Genomic DNA, 19,635 nt, shown 5'->3' with positions numbered 1-19,635 from the left:
CTAAAAATTTTAAGGCACTAACATATTAAAATACTACATAAAATACTACATATACAACATAATACATAAAATACTACATACATAAAATACTACATATATATATAATAGCAGTATGTTCAAATACTAGAGAAATACAACTAAGAACATTTTACGTACATTCCCATATGTGTGACTCACATTTTCACTCCCTCAGGGAGTTAACTAAGGAATCAACGTTTTTAGTTTTAACATACACAAATATGCCTATAAATTGTGTCCAGGGCATTTAGTTCTATTTAAGAAATCTTTCCTAACTTTAAGACTTGAAATAATCCAAATTATCAGTTGAGGGTTCTATAGCTTTAGCATTCACAAAGGGGTGTCCAAGACACCAGGAGTAGACCTTCCCATTTGGTCAGAATTATTAGGCCAATTTAACTTTTTCCATAAGTTAAGTGATCCAAGCACTCTTTATGAGAACAACATCCTCCCTCCACTTCTCCTATGCAACACAGAAAAACATGGGGAGGAGGGGAGCAGCAGAAGTCCTTATTCACAATTCTCTGTTTCTGAGCTCCTTTTTCTGTTCCTTTGTCTTAACTACCCATCACTGCAGTGACATCCCTTTGTCTTAATTCCTCTAGCTTTGTCATTATTCTTGATATCAAATGCTCACACTTGGCTTTTCTTCAAGAAAAAAGCATATTAGCTTTACCTTGCTTTTGGAATCTGCCTATCATTTTTCAATCCCACTGACAGCTTAAAAAAATTGTCTTAGGTTTTGATTATTATTAAATATCTCTGATTTTTTTCATGGATTTCTATCCATCTATTTCAACTTTTTTATAGTCTCCCAAGAATATCTAATAATTTCCATTATTAAAATTGGGTTGTGGTGATTGCTGTACAATTATAAATGTAATAAAATTCCTTAAAAAAAGAATATCTGATAATTTTCTACACACACAGCCTCCTAGCAAATTTTATAAGAAACATTATTAGAAACATGATACTTCTGATGCTATTTAACTTTTTTATAATTTCGTTGGCTAAGCTTTTCTTGCTGGTCTATAGATAGAACTATTTTCTACATATTGATTGTTTTTTTTTCATGATTATCCTAGTCGAGACTCTTACTTAGTCTAATAATTGATCTTTTGGATTTTCACATCATCAGCAAATCCCACCTTTAGTTTTTAAAAATTCTTTCTGGCTTACTTTATTTTCCTTCTTACTCTACTTGGTTGTTAGAGTGGCCTACCTGTCTTATCCCTACCATCAAAGCTTTCAAGGTATATCTTAGGTAGATTTATTTTTCTGCAACGCCTTTTATTAAGTTAAGCAAGAACACTTTTATACATTATTGCAAGAATTTGATGGCATGAATTGATACTCAATTTTATAAAGTGTTTTCCTATATTTATGATGTTCAATCAATTCCACTATTTTAGTCTGCACTCATTGAGATAATCACATCTTTTTGCATTCAATCTTTAATACAAGTTTTAATTGATTACTATTGCCATTTAAACCACACATGCAATCCTGGACTATGACTTTCATCACAGTCCTTTACACTCTTTTTTCTTTTTAGGGCCACACCTGTGGCATGTGGAAGTTCCCAGGATAGGGGTCGAATCAGAACTGTAGTTGCTGGCCTGTGCCACAGCCACAGCAACACCAGATCTGAGCCGCATCTAAGACCTACACCACAGCTCACGTCAACACCAGATCCTTAACCCACTTAGTGAGGCTGGGGATCGAACCTGCATCCTCATGGATAAAAGTCAGATTCCTTTCCATTGAGCTAGGACTGGAACTCCTATACTCTTGATATACTGTTGAATACATGTGGCTAACATTTTATGGTTTGGGCCTTAACCTCCACAATAGATTGCTCTGTAATTTCATTCTTTCTGATTTTTTTTTTTGGTACAATTTGGTACAATGTTATGTTCTGTACATGAGGAGAGTTATGAAGTATATCTCCTTTTACCTTTTCTTGGGCCATTTCCATGAGCAAGGAATCAGTTTTCCAGGATATTTTTTATTGTGTACCAGAGAACTAATGAGCTGAAGAGACTTCTCGTTATTGTGTCTATTGACTTAAAAGTCAGAATTATTTGAGTTTCTATAATTCTTGCGTCAGTTTTCATATAGGTTAACTGGTATGGCCAAATTCAAAACTTCTCAGTTTCATTATCTTACAGCATTCTGTCAGTCTCTTAAACCACATTTTAAAGGAAAAAGTGAGAGATCTGGGGTATCTATACATACCCACAAATCATGCTATAGCACACTCCAGAACTGTTCCTTGCTGGCACCTAGAAGTCAGTGTGGGATGGCAGCCCACTCTTGCATGGCATTAAGACTCTCTTTGAGAAGGAAAATACCTGACTTCTTAGACTTCTCTATATTCCAGCCACAAGGCAAAGACACTCACCTACCATTAAGAAAATACAATAAATAAATACTTCTTTGCCAGTCAGAGGTTGCTGGTACAGTAAACCCTGATGAGAAAATCATACAGAATCAACTTTTTCCTTTCCTAAATTCATAATTATAAATCCAAGTCAAATTCTGACACCAAACATCCAAACTGAAGGCAAAGGCAAATTCATATTAACTTTAAAATGATCATCCTAAATATCACAGGTGAATCTCTACCAATCATCCCTTCTCTCCTCCTTTCACACGGCTATGACAACAAAGATAGGTTATGCCTATCTTTTGCTGCACAGGTATCAGAGAAAAGGAAGGAAGGGCACCCCAGAAAACCCACATCCTAAATCACTCTTGGGAGAATTACAAGTAAGATTATGTGGTCAAAATTTCTCCTAATTCAGGATCAAAGAAAATGAAACATCTCTTGCTGACCAAGAGGTGCTGGATGATGGCAATGTGGTAGGTGTCAAGACATATAATGGTGTCACACATGCCAAGGCCTACCTCAGACCCCAAGCATCAGGTATAGCCAAGTAACCAACACCAAGGAGCAAAAAATAAGTTCTGGGCATATATTAAGAGAAGGTGATTGAGCCTTACTGTTAGATACAGATGGACAGAAATAGTCCCTCTCCTTTCCATGTACATCCTCACCCTCCATCCTCCAATGGCCCAAATGGGTATCAGGGCGGGACCTTAAAGACTAGGAGGCATGAAGAAATAAGGTCTAAAGGCAAGCATGCAAAATTCCATTGAGGATTGAGGCCAAAAGCCAGTCCACCATCAGCTCTGAATGGGAGATCTTAGTATCCTCCCCAAGAACTGACCTGTGACATCCAGGTGGAAGGAGACCTTCTGACCCCCAGCCTTGCAGCTGTACTCCCCGGCATCTGCCTTGCCCGCCTGCTGCACCACCAGCCTCCGGGTGCAGCCCTTGGCCTCCACATGCACTTTTGAGCTTGAACTCAGCTTCTTCCCATCCTTGTACCATGTCACCTCCGTCTGGGCCTGGGCCACCTCACAGTTCAGTGTGGCACTGGCCCCCGCCATGGCCTGCACTTCAGTGCATGCTGGCTGCTCCTTGGCAAACACCACTGAGGGATCTGGGAACAGAGAGGGATACAGAGGGTTAAAGACACCATCTCAGTCAGGAAGGCAGTACCAGGCAAAAAAGGCATATAAGGAAAGGCAGGGGGTGTGGGGCGGCTGGGGACTTCTCCTAGTTCTGCACCAGCTGTGAGGCCTGCAGAAGTCCCCCTGCCTTTCTCATAAGCAAATCACAACAATTCCACCCCCAACCCTCGCCTTCCAGGTGGGCGGTTCCAGCTGGGGGTGTAGGCTAAGAGGTTCTCTGCAAGGTGGAAAACAGGGGTCATGATGCATGACAACTCAACATTCCTTGATGAATCTTGGATTTTTTTACCCTACTCCCAGTGTTGTCAACTGTTTGAAATTTGGTGAGACTGAAGTTCTTCTGCCTGTGGCTCCATTTTTGTTTATCAGTGACTGACAAGCTGATGCAATCGGATGTTTTAGTTCTTTAACATTTTGTATTTATGACATCACTTTTCAGAAGTTGCTTCATTTTCAGTAGAATTAGTTGACCTTTTCATATTCATTTTAGCAGCTCTTTAATTACAATTAATTGATGCAAACTATTACATTTATAATGGATAAGCAATGATTCCCTACTGTATAGCACAGGAACTATGTGCTATCCAATCTCTTGGGATAGACCATGATGGAAGATAATATGAGAAAAAGAATGCATGTGTGTGTGTGTGTGTGTGTGTGTGTGTGTGTTTGTGTATGTATGTATGTATGCATGACTGGGTCACTTTGCTGTACAGCAGAAATTGGCACAACATTGTAAATCAACTCTAATTAAAAAATATACAAAATTCTTTGAAATTTAAAGTGCTATGCAAATATAAGGTACTATGACCTATAACACTTTACGTGGCAAAGGCAGGAAAAAAATTAATGTATTATGAAAAAAATTTTATTCTTTTATGGGATTGTGAATATAAATTTGTGGAACAAATAAAAGTATTATTCTTCCTGCTTGAAAAATAAAATAAAATAAAATGCCTCAGGCACTTTGGAAAATACTTTGGCAGTTCCTCAAAATTTTAACCTAGGGTTTCTATATAATCTAGCAATTCGATGCCTATATACTTAAGGCTGAAAATGTGTGTCCAAACAAAAACTTGTACACAAATGTTCACGGCAGCATTATTCTTAATAGTCAAACAGTGGAAACAGCTCAGATGTCTCTCAAGTGATGTGAATGGACATCTAAAATGTGGCATATACATAAAATTAATATTAACTTAAAAAAAGAATAAAATACTATTATATGCTGCAACATGGATAAACCTTGAAAACATTAAGAAAAACAATCCAGCCACAAAGGACACATATTGTACTATTAAAGTTATATGAGAGATGGGATTAAGATGGAGTAATAGAGGGACTGGGGCTCAACTTCTCTCCTACAAACAACAAAATTTACAACCAAATACTGAGCAATCTTCAACCAAATGGACCGGAAACATTCAAAAAGATATCCTACCCCAGAAGACAAAGAAGAGGCCACATTAAGAGGTCAGAGGGGAGATTATGTGATATAAGCAACCCCATACCTCCCAGGTGGGAAGTCCCACAGACTGCAAAGTAACGGATACACAGAGACTCACCTACAGGAGTGAGAGTTCTGAGCCCCATGTCAAACTCCCAAATGTCAGGGTCTGGCACTGGGAGAAAGAGCCCCCGGAGCATCTGGCATTGAAGGCCAGTGGGGCTTCTGTACAGGAGCTCCATGGGACTGGGGGAAATGGAGACCCCATTCTTAAAAGGTGCACACAGACTTTCACATGCACTGCGTCCTAGGGTAAAGCAAAGTCTCCATAGGAATCTGGGTCGGACCTGACTGGAGTTCTTGGAAGACCTTCTGGGAAAACAGGGGTGAATGTGGCTTGTTGTGGGGGAAGGACATTGGAAGCAAAGCTCTTGGGAATATTCAGCAGCATGCATTTCTCTAGAGGTGGCCATTTTGGGAAAATCTGGCCCTACCCATCAGTGCTGAGAAGCCCCAGGACAAACAACAATCCAGGTGGGATCACAGCCCCATCCATCAGTAAACAGTCTGCCTAAAGACCCCCCCAGGCACACATCCACCTCTAATCTCACCCAGAGACAAAGCCCCACCAAAGAGAGGGATAGGAATCAGTTCCACCTACCAGTGGACAGGCATCAGGCCCTTAATGAAACATTAGACCAGATGGATTTAATAGATATTTATAGGACATTCCATCCAAAAGCAACAGAATACACATTCCTCTCAAGTGCACACAGAACATTCTCTAAGACAGATCACATCCTGGGCTACAAATCAAGCCTCAGTAACTTTAAGAAAATTGAAATCATATCAAGCATCTTTTCCAACCACAATGCTATACGACTAGAAAACAACAACAAGGAAAAAAACCTGTAAAAAACACAAACACATGGAGACTAAACAACATGCTAATAAACAACCAATGTATCAGAAGAGTTCAAAGAGGAAATTAAAAAATATCTAGAAGCAGAAGTTCCCATCGTGGTGCAGTGGTTAACAAATCCGACTAGGAACCATGAGGTTGTGGGTTCCATCCCTGGCCTTGTTCAGTGGGTTAACGATCCGGCATTGCCATGAGCTGTGGTGTAGGTTGCAGACGCAGCTCGGATCCCAAGTTGCTGTGGCTCTGGCATAGGCCAGCAGCTACAGCTCCAATTAGACCCCTAGCCTGGGAACCTCCACATGCTGCGGGAGCGGCCCAAGAAAAGGCGAAAAGACAAAAAATTAATAAAATAATAACAAAAGGATAACATTAAAAAAAATTACCTAGAAGCAAATGACAACAAAGATACAACACTCCAAAAGCAGTTCTAAGAGGAAAGTTTATAGCAGTACAAGCCCACCTCAGGAGACAAGAAAAAGCTCAAATAAACAAGCTAACTTTACATCTAAAGCAGCTAGAGAGAGAACAGACAAGACCTAAAGTTAGTAGAAGGAAAGAAATCATAAAGATCAGAGCAGAAATAAATGAAATAGAAATGAAGAAAACCATAGAAAAGATCAATGAAACGAAAAGCTGGTTCTTTGAAAAGATGAACAAAATCGATAAACCCTTAGCCAGACTTATCAAGAAAAAAAGAGAGAGGACTCAAATCAGTAAAATTAGAAATGAAAAAGGAGAAGTAACAACGGACATCACAGAAATACAAAGGATCATAAGAGACTACTGTATGCAACTACCCACCAATAAAATGGAAAACCTAGAAGGAATGGACAAATTCTTGGAAAACTACAACCTCCCAAGACTAAACCAAGATGAAATAGAAAAGATGAACAGACCAGTCACAAGAACTGAAATTGAAACTGTGATTAAAATACTTCCATCAAACAAAAGTCCAGGACCAGATGGCTACGCAGGCGAATTCTATCAAACTTTTAGAGGAGAGCAAACACCTATTCTTCTGAAACTATTCCAAAAATTGCAGAGGAAGGAGTACTCCAAAACTCATTCTATGAGGCCACCATCACCCTGATACCAAAACCAGATAAAGATACCACAAAAAAAGAAAACGACAGGCCAATTTCACTGATGAAGATAGATGCAAACATCCTCAACAAAATACTAGCAAACCACATCCAACAATACATTAAAAGGACTGTATATCATGATCAAGGGGGATTTATCCCAAGGATGCAAGGGTCCTTCAATATCTGCAAATCAATCCGTGTGATATACCACATTAACAAACTGAAGAATAGAAACCATATGATCCTCTCAATAGAGGCAGAAAAAGCCTTTGACAAAATCCAACACCCATTTCTGATTAAAAAAAAAAAAAAAAAACCTTAAGAAAGTGGGCATAGAGGGAACCTACCTCAACACAATAAAGGCCATATATGACAAACCCACAGCGAACATCATTCTCAATGGTGAAAAGCTGAAAGAATTCCGGCTGAGATCAGGAACAAGACAAGGATGTCCGCTCTCACCACTACTATTCAACGTTAGTTTTGGAAGTCCTAGCCACAGCAATCAGAGAAGTTAAAGAAATAAAAGCAATCCAAATGGGAAAAGAAGAAGTAAAACTATCATTATTTGCAGATGACAAGATACTATACCTAGAGAATCCTAAAGATTCTACCAGAAAACTTAGAGCTTATCAATGAATTTGGCGAAGTCACAGGATACAAAATTAACACACAGAAATTGACTGCATTTCTATATACTAACAATGGAAGATCAGAAAGAGAAATCAGGGAAGCAATCCCATTTACCACTGCATCCAAAAGAATAAAATACCTAGGAGTAAACCTATCCAAAGAGACAAAAGACCTGTACTTTGAAAACTCTAAAACACTGATAAAAGAAATCAAAGATAACAAGAACAGATGGAAAGACCATCAAACAGATGGAAAGACCATGCTCTTGGACTGGAGGAGTTAATATTATCAAAATGACTAGACTATCCAAGGCAATCTACAGATTCAGTGCCATCCCTATCAAATTACCAAGGACATTTTTCACAGAACTCAAACAAAAGATTTTAAAGTTTGTTTGGAAGCACAAAAGACCCAGAATAGCCAAAGACATCCTGAGATAGAAAAATGGAGCTAGAGGAATCAGGATACCTGACTTCAGTCTATCCTACAAAGCAACAATCATCAAAACTGTATGGTACTGGCACAAAGACAGAAACATAGATCAGTGGGACAGGATAGCACGCCCAGAATTAAACCCACGTACCTACAGCCAACTAATCTATGACAAAGGAGGCAAGAATCTACAATGGAGAAAAGACAGTCTGTTCAATAAGTGGTGCTGGGAAAACTGGACAGCCACATGGAAAAGAAGGATATTAGACCACTCCCTAATACCATACACAAAAATCAACTCCAAATGGATTAAAGACCTAGATATAAGGCAAGACACTATAAAACTCTTAGAGGAAAACATAGGCCAAACACTCTCCAACATAAATGACAGCAACATCTTCTCAGATCCACCTCTTAGAGTAATGACAGTAAAAACAAAAATAAACAAATGGGACCTAATTAAACTTATAAATTTCTGCACAGCAAGGAAACCCTAAACAAAACAAAAAGACAACCCACAGAATGGGAGAAAATCTTTGTAAATGAATCAACTGACAAGGGATTCATCTCCAAAATTTACGAACACCTCCTACAGCTCAATACCAAAAAAACAAACGACCCCATCACAAAATGGGCAGAAGATCTAAACAGACAATTCTCCAAAGACGACATACAGATGGCCAAAAAACACACGAAAAGATGTTCAACATCACTCATTATTAGAGAAATGCCACTCAAAACCACTATGAGGTACCACCTTACACCGGCCACAATGGCCAGCATCCAAAAGTCCACAAACAATAAGTGCTGGAGAGGCTATGGAGAAACAGGAACCCTAGTACACTGGTGGTGGGATTGTAAATTGGTGCAACCACTGTGGAAAGCAGTCTGGAGATTCTTCAGAAAACTAAACATAGAACCACCATTTGATCCAGCAATCCCACTCCTGGGCATCCATCCAGAGAAAACCAAGACTCGCAAAGACACATGTACTCCAATGTTCATGGCAGCACTCTGTGCAATAGCCAAGACGTGGAAACAACCTAAATGTCCATTGACAGAGGAGTGGATCAAGAAGATGTGGTACATATACACAAAGGAATATTACTCGGCCAATAAGAGGAACAAAATACTGGCATTTTTAGCAACATGGATGGACCTAGAAACTATCATGCTAAGTGAAGTCAGTCAGACAATGAGACACCAACAACAAATGCTATCACTGACATGTGGAATCTGAAAAAAGGACGCAATGAACTTCTTTGCAGAATAGATACTGACTCACAGACTTTGAAAAACTTATGGTTTCCAACGGAGACAGTTCAGGGGGTAGGGGAATGCGCTGGGGGTGTGGGATGGAAATCCTAAAAAATTGGATTGTGAGGATCATTGTACAACTACAAAAGTAATAAATTCATTGAGTAATTTTAAAAAGGGAAAAAAAGAAAAATTGTTATACGAAACTCAGAATAGGCAAATCTATAGAAGGAGAAAGTAGGTTATGTTGCTAGCAGCTGGGGGAAGGTCGAATGGAACATGACTCATAATAGGTACCTGGTTGCTCTATGGAGTGATAAAAGTGTTCTGAATTTAAGTAGCAGTCATGGTTGCACAACTCTGTGAATCTACTAAAACCTAGTTAATTGCACACAGTAAAATAGCTACTTTGGGGAGTTTCCATCATGGCTCAGCAGTGGAATCGAATCCAACTAGTATCCGTAAGGACTCAGGTCCGATCTCTGGCCTCCCTAGGTGGGTTAAGGATCCAGCATTGCTGTGAGCTGTGGTATAGGTCGCAGATGTGGCTCGGAGTCTGCGTTACTGTGGTTGTGTCACAGGCTGACAGCTACAGCTCTGATTCCACCCCTAGCCTGGGCACCTCCATATGCTGCAGGGACAGCCCTAAAAAGACAAAATAATTAATAAACAAATAAGTAGCTAATTTTTGTTATGTCAATTATATCCCAATAAGATTGTTATGAAAATAATAAATCAAAAAATAAAAATAAAAAATAAAATTAATTGATAAATTAAAATAAGTGCTAAAGTGTTGATAGTTTATATGCTGTATAATTCTTCCCCATTGATGTGCCTTGCCTTTTCTTTTCACATTTTTATAGTATCTTCCCATCCAATAAAGTCACTAATCTTCATATCGACATTTTATTAATTTGTCCTTGGTAGTTAGTACATTTCTATTTCTTTTACAAATACTTAACAGTGGAGATCGGTAATAAGCTGCACTGCCTGATTTGAGTTTCTTTTATCTTTCACAGTAAGGTCCTTAAGCTATGTGAGAGAGATGGCCAATTTCATTTTACTTTTTCCATATGGTTAATGATTTTAGCATCCTTCATGGAAAGACCATCCATTCTCCACACCACAAGTAGCAACATGGAAAAAAACAAAAGGCAAAGGTGTAGTCCAGTAACGTTGAGTTGTTTCTAAGGCAATATTCCATTCCTTTGATCTGTTCATTCTATCTATGCATGAGAAAGAAAGAGGCCATGTTATCTTAATCACTGTAGCTCCATAAGAGGTCTTGACATCTGGTATAGAAAATCCTCTCTACTTTGTTCTTTTTGGGTTTTCTTTTTTTTTTTTAATCATTCTTTCTTTTTTTTTTTTTTTTTCCTTTTTTCTTGTCTTTGTGGGGCAGCACCTGTGGCATATAGAAGTTCCCAGGCTAGGGGTCTAATTGGAGCTGCAGCTGCTGGCCTCTGCCACAGCCACAGCTATACAGGATCCGAGCCAAATCTAAGACCTACACCACAGGTCATGGCAACACTGGATCCTTAACCCAGTGACCAGGGCCAGGGATTGAACCCACGTCCTCATAGATACCAATCAGGTTTGTTAGCTCTGAGCCACCATAGAAACTTCTCACTTTGTTCTTTTTCAAGAGTATTTGGCTTTTATAACCAATGTGTCAATTTTCATCCCATACAAAGAATTATATGTTTGGATTTTAACCAGGAATGAACATCTTTGAGTCTTCCACAGTTTCTATTTCTTTTAGATCTTCTTTTATCTCTCAAAATGTTTAATAATTTTACACACTTAGTATCACCAAACACCATTCATTAGACTTGGAAATAGAAAATAATAATTTTAAAGCTATTGTAACTCTTAAAATTTCATATTCCAAGTGTTCCTTCTTAGTGTAGAGATACAGAAGTGTTTTCTGTAAATTGATTTTTTTAATGCAGTAATTTTCCCAAGTCTCTTCCTATGTCTAATCACTAATATGTTGAATTTTCTGAATTGATAAAAGTCTTATCTATTTTAAAAACACTTTTTTTTCTCATTTTATACCTTTGTCTTATTTTCCTCCTTACTGTGCTCTAAATATTAAGACTGATGACAGAAAGGCCTCCTTCTCTTGTCTCATCTCCAAGCCAAGTCTTCACTTTAAGTGTGATACTAGCTGGTGTTATCTATAGTACCATTTTCCAGAATAAGAACCATTTGTTACAAATTTTATATCATGAAATGATGGCAAATTTTATCAAATATTATTACAAGATATATGATGTTAAATTTTATCACACTTTTCTGCATTTATTGAGATAATCAAAACCGTTTTGTTTTTCAACTGTTAATATTACCCATTATATTGACATTCTAATGTTAAACTATCATACATTCTCGGACTATGACTTCCGTCATAGTGTACTGACCCCTTCATAGGTTGCACAGTTGGTTAATATCTTTTTTAAGCTGTTGGCTTTGGTATTCATAGGATGTTGCTTATAATTTTAATTCTGCATATTTTCCTTTAAAGATTTCAGTATCCGTATTATGCTATTTCCATAAAATGAGCTGGAGGGTATATTTCCCCTTTTTCTATTCTGTAAAAGAATCTCCATGAACATGGAAATTTCTTCTTCCCAAAACATTCAGTATAATTTATCAGTACAGCCACTTGATTGAGGTCTTTCTTTAACGAAAAGATTTTTTAAATTTCTTGAACGGTCATAAGACTTTTTGAGTTTTCTATTTCTTCATGAGTCTTTTTTTTTTTTTTTAACGTGTGCACCCGCAGCATATGGAAGTTCCTGGGCCAGAAACTGAATCTGAGCCACAGCTGCAACCTACACCCAGATCCTTTAACCCACTGCACCAGGCTTGGCACTGATTCTACACCTTACAGTAACTCGGGCTGCTGCAGTCAGATTCTTTACCTATCACACCACAACAGGAACTCTGTTCTTCTGTCAGTTTTTATATAGTTTTCTAGGTGCTCAACAAATAGTTAAAATTTTTACCATGAAATCATTTCTCATGATTGCCTCAAATAACATTTCACAAATAAACAGAGCAGGGTTTTGGTACCTATACACACCCACAAGCCATTGAATACAAACCCGATATCACACCACGCTCCTGTGGTGACACCTAGGGGTCAAATGTGGAACTGCAGCAGCCCACCCCTAACTCACGTCAAGACACTCTTAACAGGAGTTCCCATCATGGCTCAGTGGTTAACGAACACGACCAGTATCCATGAGGACACGGGTTGAATCCATGGCCTTGCTCAGTGGGTTAAGGATCCAGCGTTGACATGAGCTGTGTGGTGTAGGTCACAGACGCGGTTCAGATCCCACGTTGCTGTGGCTGTGGGGTAGGACGGCAGCTATAACTCTGATTCAAACCTGAGCCTGGGAACCTCCATATGCCATGAGTGTGGTCCTAAAAAGACCAAAAAAAGGGGGGGGGCACTCTTAGCAAAAGAATATACATTTATTTTTCACCAGCCTGGGAGGCACACAGCACATGCTAATCATTAGGAAATGCTTCAGATAAATGTGGTAAATACCAGTCAGATAGTAATTATGCTGTCAACTTTAATAAGGCATGCTGATGTACCATAAGTTCCTCATTCTTCCCCATTTTTAAATTTATCTATCAGCCTCCAGAGAAATTCTGACAAAGAATGTCCTAACTAAAGACAAAAGGAAATCGAGATTTGATTTAAGAAAGAAAACTACCGACCTCAAAGGTGCATGACACAGGCACACATCCAACCCCTGCTCTCCCTATACTTTGCACAGACAGTGCAACCAGGCATTGATCAGGATGCTGCTATATACAGCATCTCTCTATATATAGCATCTCTCCATAGCTTCTCTATCCAGATGCAAGGAAGCAAGATTCACAGAACTAAAGCTTTGATAATCAAAAATTCAGTCTGAGATACCTACTAGTGTGACTAGGTAGCCAAAATTTGGTATCCAAATATCTCACTAGTGAGAAGCTACATGTTGCCCTGCGCGACAAATCTGGTAGCTGACAGAACATCAGGTAGGAGGAAGTTTTCACATGCCCAAGTGAGAGTTCCCTGATCTAATTCAGATTAAGCACGAGATCTACTTCAGTTCCCAGCACCAGGCAGGTGCTGGGAACACATAAGCAAGGACCACTGCATGGAAACATCACTCAAGATGGACAGAAGGCCCTCTCTTTCCTACATGCCCATCTAATCCAGCCAACCTTGGCTCAGTCATAGGAGGAAAAATAGGAAGATGGGAGGATGGGAGAGCTGTGCAATGAGGAGAACACTAGGGGCAACATTGGCTCAACATCGGTCCCATCAAATCCAAGCAAGGCAAACTGACCACTCCAAGGAACTGACCTGTGACATCCAGGTGGAAGGAGACCTTCTGACCCCCAGCCTCGCAGCTGTACTCCCCGGCATCTGCCTTGCCCGCCTGCTGCACCACCAGCCTCCGGGTGCAGCCCTTGGCCTCCACACGCACTTTTGAGCTCGAACTCAGCTTCTTCCCATCCTTGTACCATGTCACCTCCGTCTGGGCCTGGGCCACCTCACAGTTCAGTGTGGCACTGGCCCCCGTCACAGCCTGCACTGCACTGCTTGATGGCTGCTCCTTGGCAAACACCACTGAGGGCTCTGGGGACAGAGAGGAAAACACAGAGTCAAAGACACCATGTCAAGCAGCAAAGCCAACACCAGGGAAAGAAGACCTAAATGGGGAGGTGTGGAACTGGTAACTTCTCCAGCCTCTGCATCACACGCCCACTGCCTTTCTCAGCAACAAGCAATGCAACTTATGCACTTGCCCTCAATTCATGCAGGCTGTTCAAGGTGGAGATGCTACAAAAGACTTCTGTGTTTGTGGCATCCTGAGGGCTCTGTTCCTCAACCTACCTACGTCTCTTCCAGGCGGTTATGCAGGAAACTTTTCACCTGTCTCCACAAGAAGAACTGAGACTCAGTGCCCTTGTGTGCATTTAAAACTGTCAACATGTGTCAGGCTTGTACCTCCACCTGGTTTTCTGTTTCCTTGTCTGAGAATAATAAAGCCTTTTCCAATGTTCCTGGGCTTGCCATTATTGTAGGTGCTTCTTGATTCACTATCCAAGTCTGTTGCCCATTCACTAAAGGTAGGCTCTCTTTTCTCAATTAAATTGAAGGCATTCTTCATACATTTAAATATTAGAGCAAGGACACTCTACATGTCATAAGGATATTCCCACCTGTGTGACTCACATTTTCACTCTCTTAGGGAGTCTTCTGATGAAATGAGTGTTTAATTTTAACATACTCAAATGTGTCTATAAATCATGTTAGGGCATTTGTGTTCTATCAAAGGTAAGGAAAGCCTTACCTTAAGTCTTTAAATAATCCATAGTACCAGATGAGGGTTTTATGAATTTTAGCTTTTACACTGAGGAGTCTAACCCAGCAGGAGTTGGCTTTTGTCTAATATGACTATTTAATTTTTTCCACACATTTACGTGGTCCCATCACTATTCATGACTGCAACGGCTTTCCTCCACTTCTCCTATAGTCACCACAGTAAAAACGAGATGGAGAAGTAGCAGGAATCCATGTATGCGAGATCTGTTTCTATGCTCTTTCTGTTTTTTGGAGCAGATAAATAACTATCCCTGCCTTGAGAATCCTTGCTTTAATTATTGTAGTTTGTGATAATCCTGACATCAATCATAGAAAACACTCTCGCCATTTTGCTTTTATTCAAGAAAAAGCATCTTGGTTCTAACTTGCCTTTGTAATCTGCCTATTATTCTTCAATCTGCCCCCCACATCCTAAAAAAAAAAAAAATCCCTTCAATTCTGATCATTCATCAACATCTCTGATTTTTCTACAGATTTCTATCCATCTATTTCAAACTCTTACTGTCTCATAAAATGTAATAATCTCTTCACACACCCAGCTTCGTAGCACTTTTACCAGAGCTGGAATTAGAAACATGGTACTTCTAGCACTGTTATTACCATTTTACAAATTCATGGGCCAAGCTTTTCTTGCTAGCTTATAGATAAAGAAATGTTTTCTGCAGACTAATTTTTTTTTACATGGCATTTCTTCTCAAGAATTCCACTCGGCCTGATAATTTATCTTGGAGATTTTCTGAGTTGATAATCTCATTATCAGAAAATTCCACCTTTAGCTTTTACATTGTTGTCTGGTGATACTATTTTCCTCCTTATTTAACTCAGTGGTTAGAGTGGCTTACATGTATTGCCCCTGATGTTACACCATTCAAGGTATACTTTAAGTGCAATGGTTTGTTCCTCAGGACCATTTATAAAAGTTAAGGACACTTTTGTTCAGTATGTAAAGAATTGTGTGGCATGAACAGATGCTCAATTTTATCAAACTCATTTCTCAAATTATGCCGTTCAATTTTTATCCGACTTTGATTCTGTACTCTTCCATATAATCACATCTTTTTACACTGTCTCTTAATGTCAAGCTTTCTGTCAGTTAACACTCTCAATTTTAAACACATCTGTTATCCTGGACTATAACTTTCATCACAATGTTTTTTCCTCTTCATATATCCCCGAATTCCTTTTGTTAACTTTTTTTTTTTTTTTTTTTTTTTTTTTTTTTTTTTTGCCTTAACATCCACAAGAGGAGTTCCCGTCATGGCGCAGTGGTTAACGAATCCGACTAGGAACCATGAGGTTGCGGGTTCGGTCCCTGCCCTTGCTCAGTGGGTTAACGATCCCGCGTTGCCGTGAGCTGTGGTGTAGGTTGCAGACGCGGCTCGGATCCCGCGTTGCTGTGGCTCTGGCGTAGGCCGGTGGCTACAGCTCCGATTCAACCCCTAGCCTGGGAACCTCCATATGCCGCTGGAGTGGCCCAAGAAATAGCAACAACAACAACAACAAAAAAAGACAAAAGACAAAAGACAAAAAAAAAAAAAAAAAAAAAAAAAAAAACATCCACAAGAGATTGGTCTCTAATTTCATTCTTCCTTCCTCTCCTGTGTGATTTTGGTATCATGTTCTGTACCCACAGAGAATTATGGAGTGTATCTCCTTCTTCTATCTCTGGGACCATCTCCGGAATCATCAGATAAGAGTTTTCCAGGATATTTTTATAGCGTACCAGAGCACCACTGGGCTGAGGAAATTTTTCTTTATTGGTCCTACTGGTTGAATGCTCACAAAAATATTGAATTTTCCCTATCTCCCTTTCTCAGTTTTCACACAGTTTACTACAACTTAGTAAAATCTCACAACTTTTTAATTTTTTTCACCTTACATTATCCAGCAATATTCTGTTAATTCAGGCTTTACAAATACATATTGTTGGATCTGGGCTATCTATACACACCCAATAATCATACTGAATGGTTAGCACATTCCCAAAATGTTATGTGTTTACACCTAGGAGTCAAGGTGGGATGACAGCCCATGCTTATTCCACATTAAGACCCTCTTCACAATGGGAAAATAACCTCAGTTCTTAGACTTCTCTATATTCCAGCAACGAGGCAAAGGCACTCACTAACCACTAAGAAAATGCAAAAAAAAAACAAAAAACAAAAAAAAAAAAAAAACACTTTGCTTGTCAGAGGCTGCTGGTACAGTAACCCCTGATGAGCATATCATACTGATGGGCAGAACTGACTTTTTCCTTTCCATTCTTAAATTCATAAATGTAAATCTAAGGGGAATTCTGACCATGAATATCCAAACTAAAGACAGAAGCAAAATGATATTTTCTTTAAATGATCTCCTTAAACATCACAGGTGAATCTCCACCATTCATCCCTTCTCTCCTTCAAGGACAGGTCCACAAAATATTAGCCTATTTTTACACCCAGGAATCAGAGAGTTTCTATGCCCATATAAAGGAAGGAAGGGGATCAAAGAAACCTCACATCTGATCATCCAAAGTTCACTCTTGGAGAATTCCAAGTGTGACTGGAATATTTCCTCTAATTTGGGATCAGTGAAAAGGAAACACCTCATTCCAACACCAAGAACCAGTAGGAAGTGCTGGAAGAGGGCAGTTGGTGGCTATCAGGACATATAATGGAAGGAAAGTCACATATGCCCAGGTCTATCTCTAACTCCAAGTATCAGGTAGAGCCAGGATCCCAACACCAAGGAGCAAGTAGAAGGATCTGGGCAGGTGCTAAGATATTGGGACTGAGCCTTACTGTTGGAACAGGTGGACAGAAACGACACCTCTCACTCTCCCCATTCATCCTTCCCTGGCCCCAAAATGAGTATTGAGATGGGACGTGGAAGATTGGGAAGCATAAAGAGATGAAGTCCAAAGTCAAGTGCATAAGAGACTTGATGCCAAAAGCCAGTCCCATCAGCAGCTCTGAATGGAAGAGCTTAGTATCCTCCCCAAGAACTGACCTGTGATGTCCAGGTGGAAGGAGACCTTCTGACCCCCAGCCTCGCAGCTGTACTCCCCAGCATCTGCCTTGCCCGCCTGCTGCACCACCAGCCTCCGGTTGCAGCCCTTGGCCTCCACACGCACTTTTGAGCTTGAAGTCAGCTTCTTCCCATCCTTGTACCATGTCACCTCTGTCTGGGCCTGGGCCACCTCACAGCTCAGTGTGGCACTGGCTCCGGCCATGGCTTGCACTTCAGTGCGTGCTGGCTGCTCCTTGGCAAACACCACTGAGGGCTCTGCATACAGAAGGGATACACAGAGTCAAAGACACCATCTCATGCAGAAAGCCAGCACCAGGGAAAGAAGACCTAGATGGGGAGGCAGGAGTTGAGCTGGAAGCCTCTTTAGGCTTTGCACAAGCTGTGAGCCTGCAGAAGGCCCCCTGCCTTTCTCAGCAACAAGTAACACAATTTATACATTCTCTCTCAGTTCCATGTGGGCTGTTCTGGGTGAGGACAATGGAAAAGATTTCTCCTTTGCTCATGGAATCTACAGGGTCCTGAGGCCTGTGTTTCTGCACTGCCTACATGAAGCTACCATCTCTTCCATGATATGATGCAGGGAATTTTTCACCTTCCTCCATGGGAATCATGGAGGCTCAGTGTCTGCTTGCTCTTAGTACTGTCAACTTCTGGCAGTCTGGTAGGAGGGCTTATTCCTCCCTGGGGCTCTCATTTTCATTGTTTGATAAGTAATGAAACAGCACCTTTCCCAATATTATTGAGATGGCCATTACTGTTTGTTCTACCCAGTGAACTTAATCAATATGTTTATCAAATTAATAATAAATAAAAGGGTCTCTCTTTTCCTGTACTCATTTTTAAGGCACTCTTTATATACTCAAATACTCGAGAAAGAAAACTATGGATCTTTTATATAAATTCCCTCCTGTGTTACTCACATTTTCACTCTCTCAGAAAGTCTGATGAATCAACCTTTTTAGTGTTAACGTACTCAACTAGGTCTATATTTCCTCTCGAGCATGTGTTCTATTTAAGAAATCCTTCCTAACTTTAAGACTTTATATAATCCAAGCTTGTCAGCTGAGGATTTTACACTTTTAGCTTTCACACTGAGGTTTCCAAGACCCAGAAGTTTACTCTACAATTTGGTCAGCATTATTAGGACAATTTAATTTTTTCCATAAGGTTAAGTGATCCAAGCACACTTTATGAGAATAACACCCTCCCTCCACGTCTCTACCACACAGGAAAACTCAGGGAGTGGGGGGCAGCAGAAGTCCTTATTTACAATTCTCTGTTTCTGAGCTCCTTATTCTGTTCTTTTGGTTTCATAACTAACCATCAGTCCATTGACATCCCCTTGTCTTATTACTCTAGCTTTGTCATAATTTTTTATATCTGGTACAGCAAATGCTCACACTTGGCTTTTCTTCAAGAAGAAAGCATATTGGCGGTATCTTGCTTTTGGAATCTGTTTGCTATTTTTCGATTCCACTGTTACCCCCAAAAAAATTCCCTTCCAATTTGATTGCTTATAAAATTTTTGATTTTTTCACAGATTTCTATCCAACAATTTCCAACTCTTGACTGTCTGTCAAGAATACTTGATGATTTTCCACACACACAGCCTCCTAGCAAGTTTCATCAGAAACAGAATTAGAAACATGATACTTCTGATGCCATCATAACACTTTCATAATTTCATTGGCTAAGCTTTTCTTGCCACCCTATAGATACAGAATTTATTGTTTTTGTATTGATTCTTTTTCACAGTTATCCTATTCAAGAATCTTACTCAGTCTAATAATTTATCTCTGCAATTTTCTGATTGGATATTCATATCATCAGCAAATTCCACCTTTAGTTTTTCAAAATTCTTTGTGGCTTATTTTATTTTCCTTCT

At 39.7% G+C, this 19,635-nt stretch overlaps 1 protein-coding gene across 50 annotated transcripts in view; it reads right to left on the bottom strand.

The window, feature by feature from the left end:
• The window catches only part of OBSCN (obscurin, cytoskeletal calmodulin and titin-interacting RhoGEF), a 217,031-nt gene that overhangs the window by 126,397 nt on the left and 70,999 nt on the right, over positions 1 to 19,635 (bottom strand). For all 50 annotated transcript variants that reach the window (XM_085012099.1, XM_085012100.1, XM_085012105.1 and 47 more), the window contains exons 14-16: positions 17,730 to 18,005; positions 13,713 to 13,988; positions 3,252 to 3,527 (exon numbers count right to left, since the gene is read on the bottom strand). In XM_085012099.1, the coding sequence (XP_084868225.1) occupies positions 3,252 to 3,527; positions 13,713 to 13,988; positions 17,730 to 18,005 (828 nt within the window). The remainder of the gene's footprint in view (positions 1 to 3,251; positions 3,528 to 13,712; positions 13,989 to 17,729; positions 18,006 to 19,635) is intronic.

This window comes from Sus scrofa, chromosome 2, assembly GCF_054392235.1.
Source record: "Sus scrofa isolate SSC_HxYL_T2T_F1_AM1 chromosome 2, Sscrofa_HxYL_maternal_Yorkshire_Landrace_v2.0, whole genome shotgun sequence".
NCBI classification, from domain to species: Eukaryota; Metazoa; Chordata; class Mammalia; order Artiodactyla; family Suidae; genus Sus; species Sus scrofa.
Note: the sequence above shows the minus strand (reverse complement) of the source record. Positions and strands in the feature narration are given on the sequence as shown.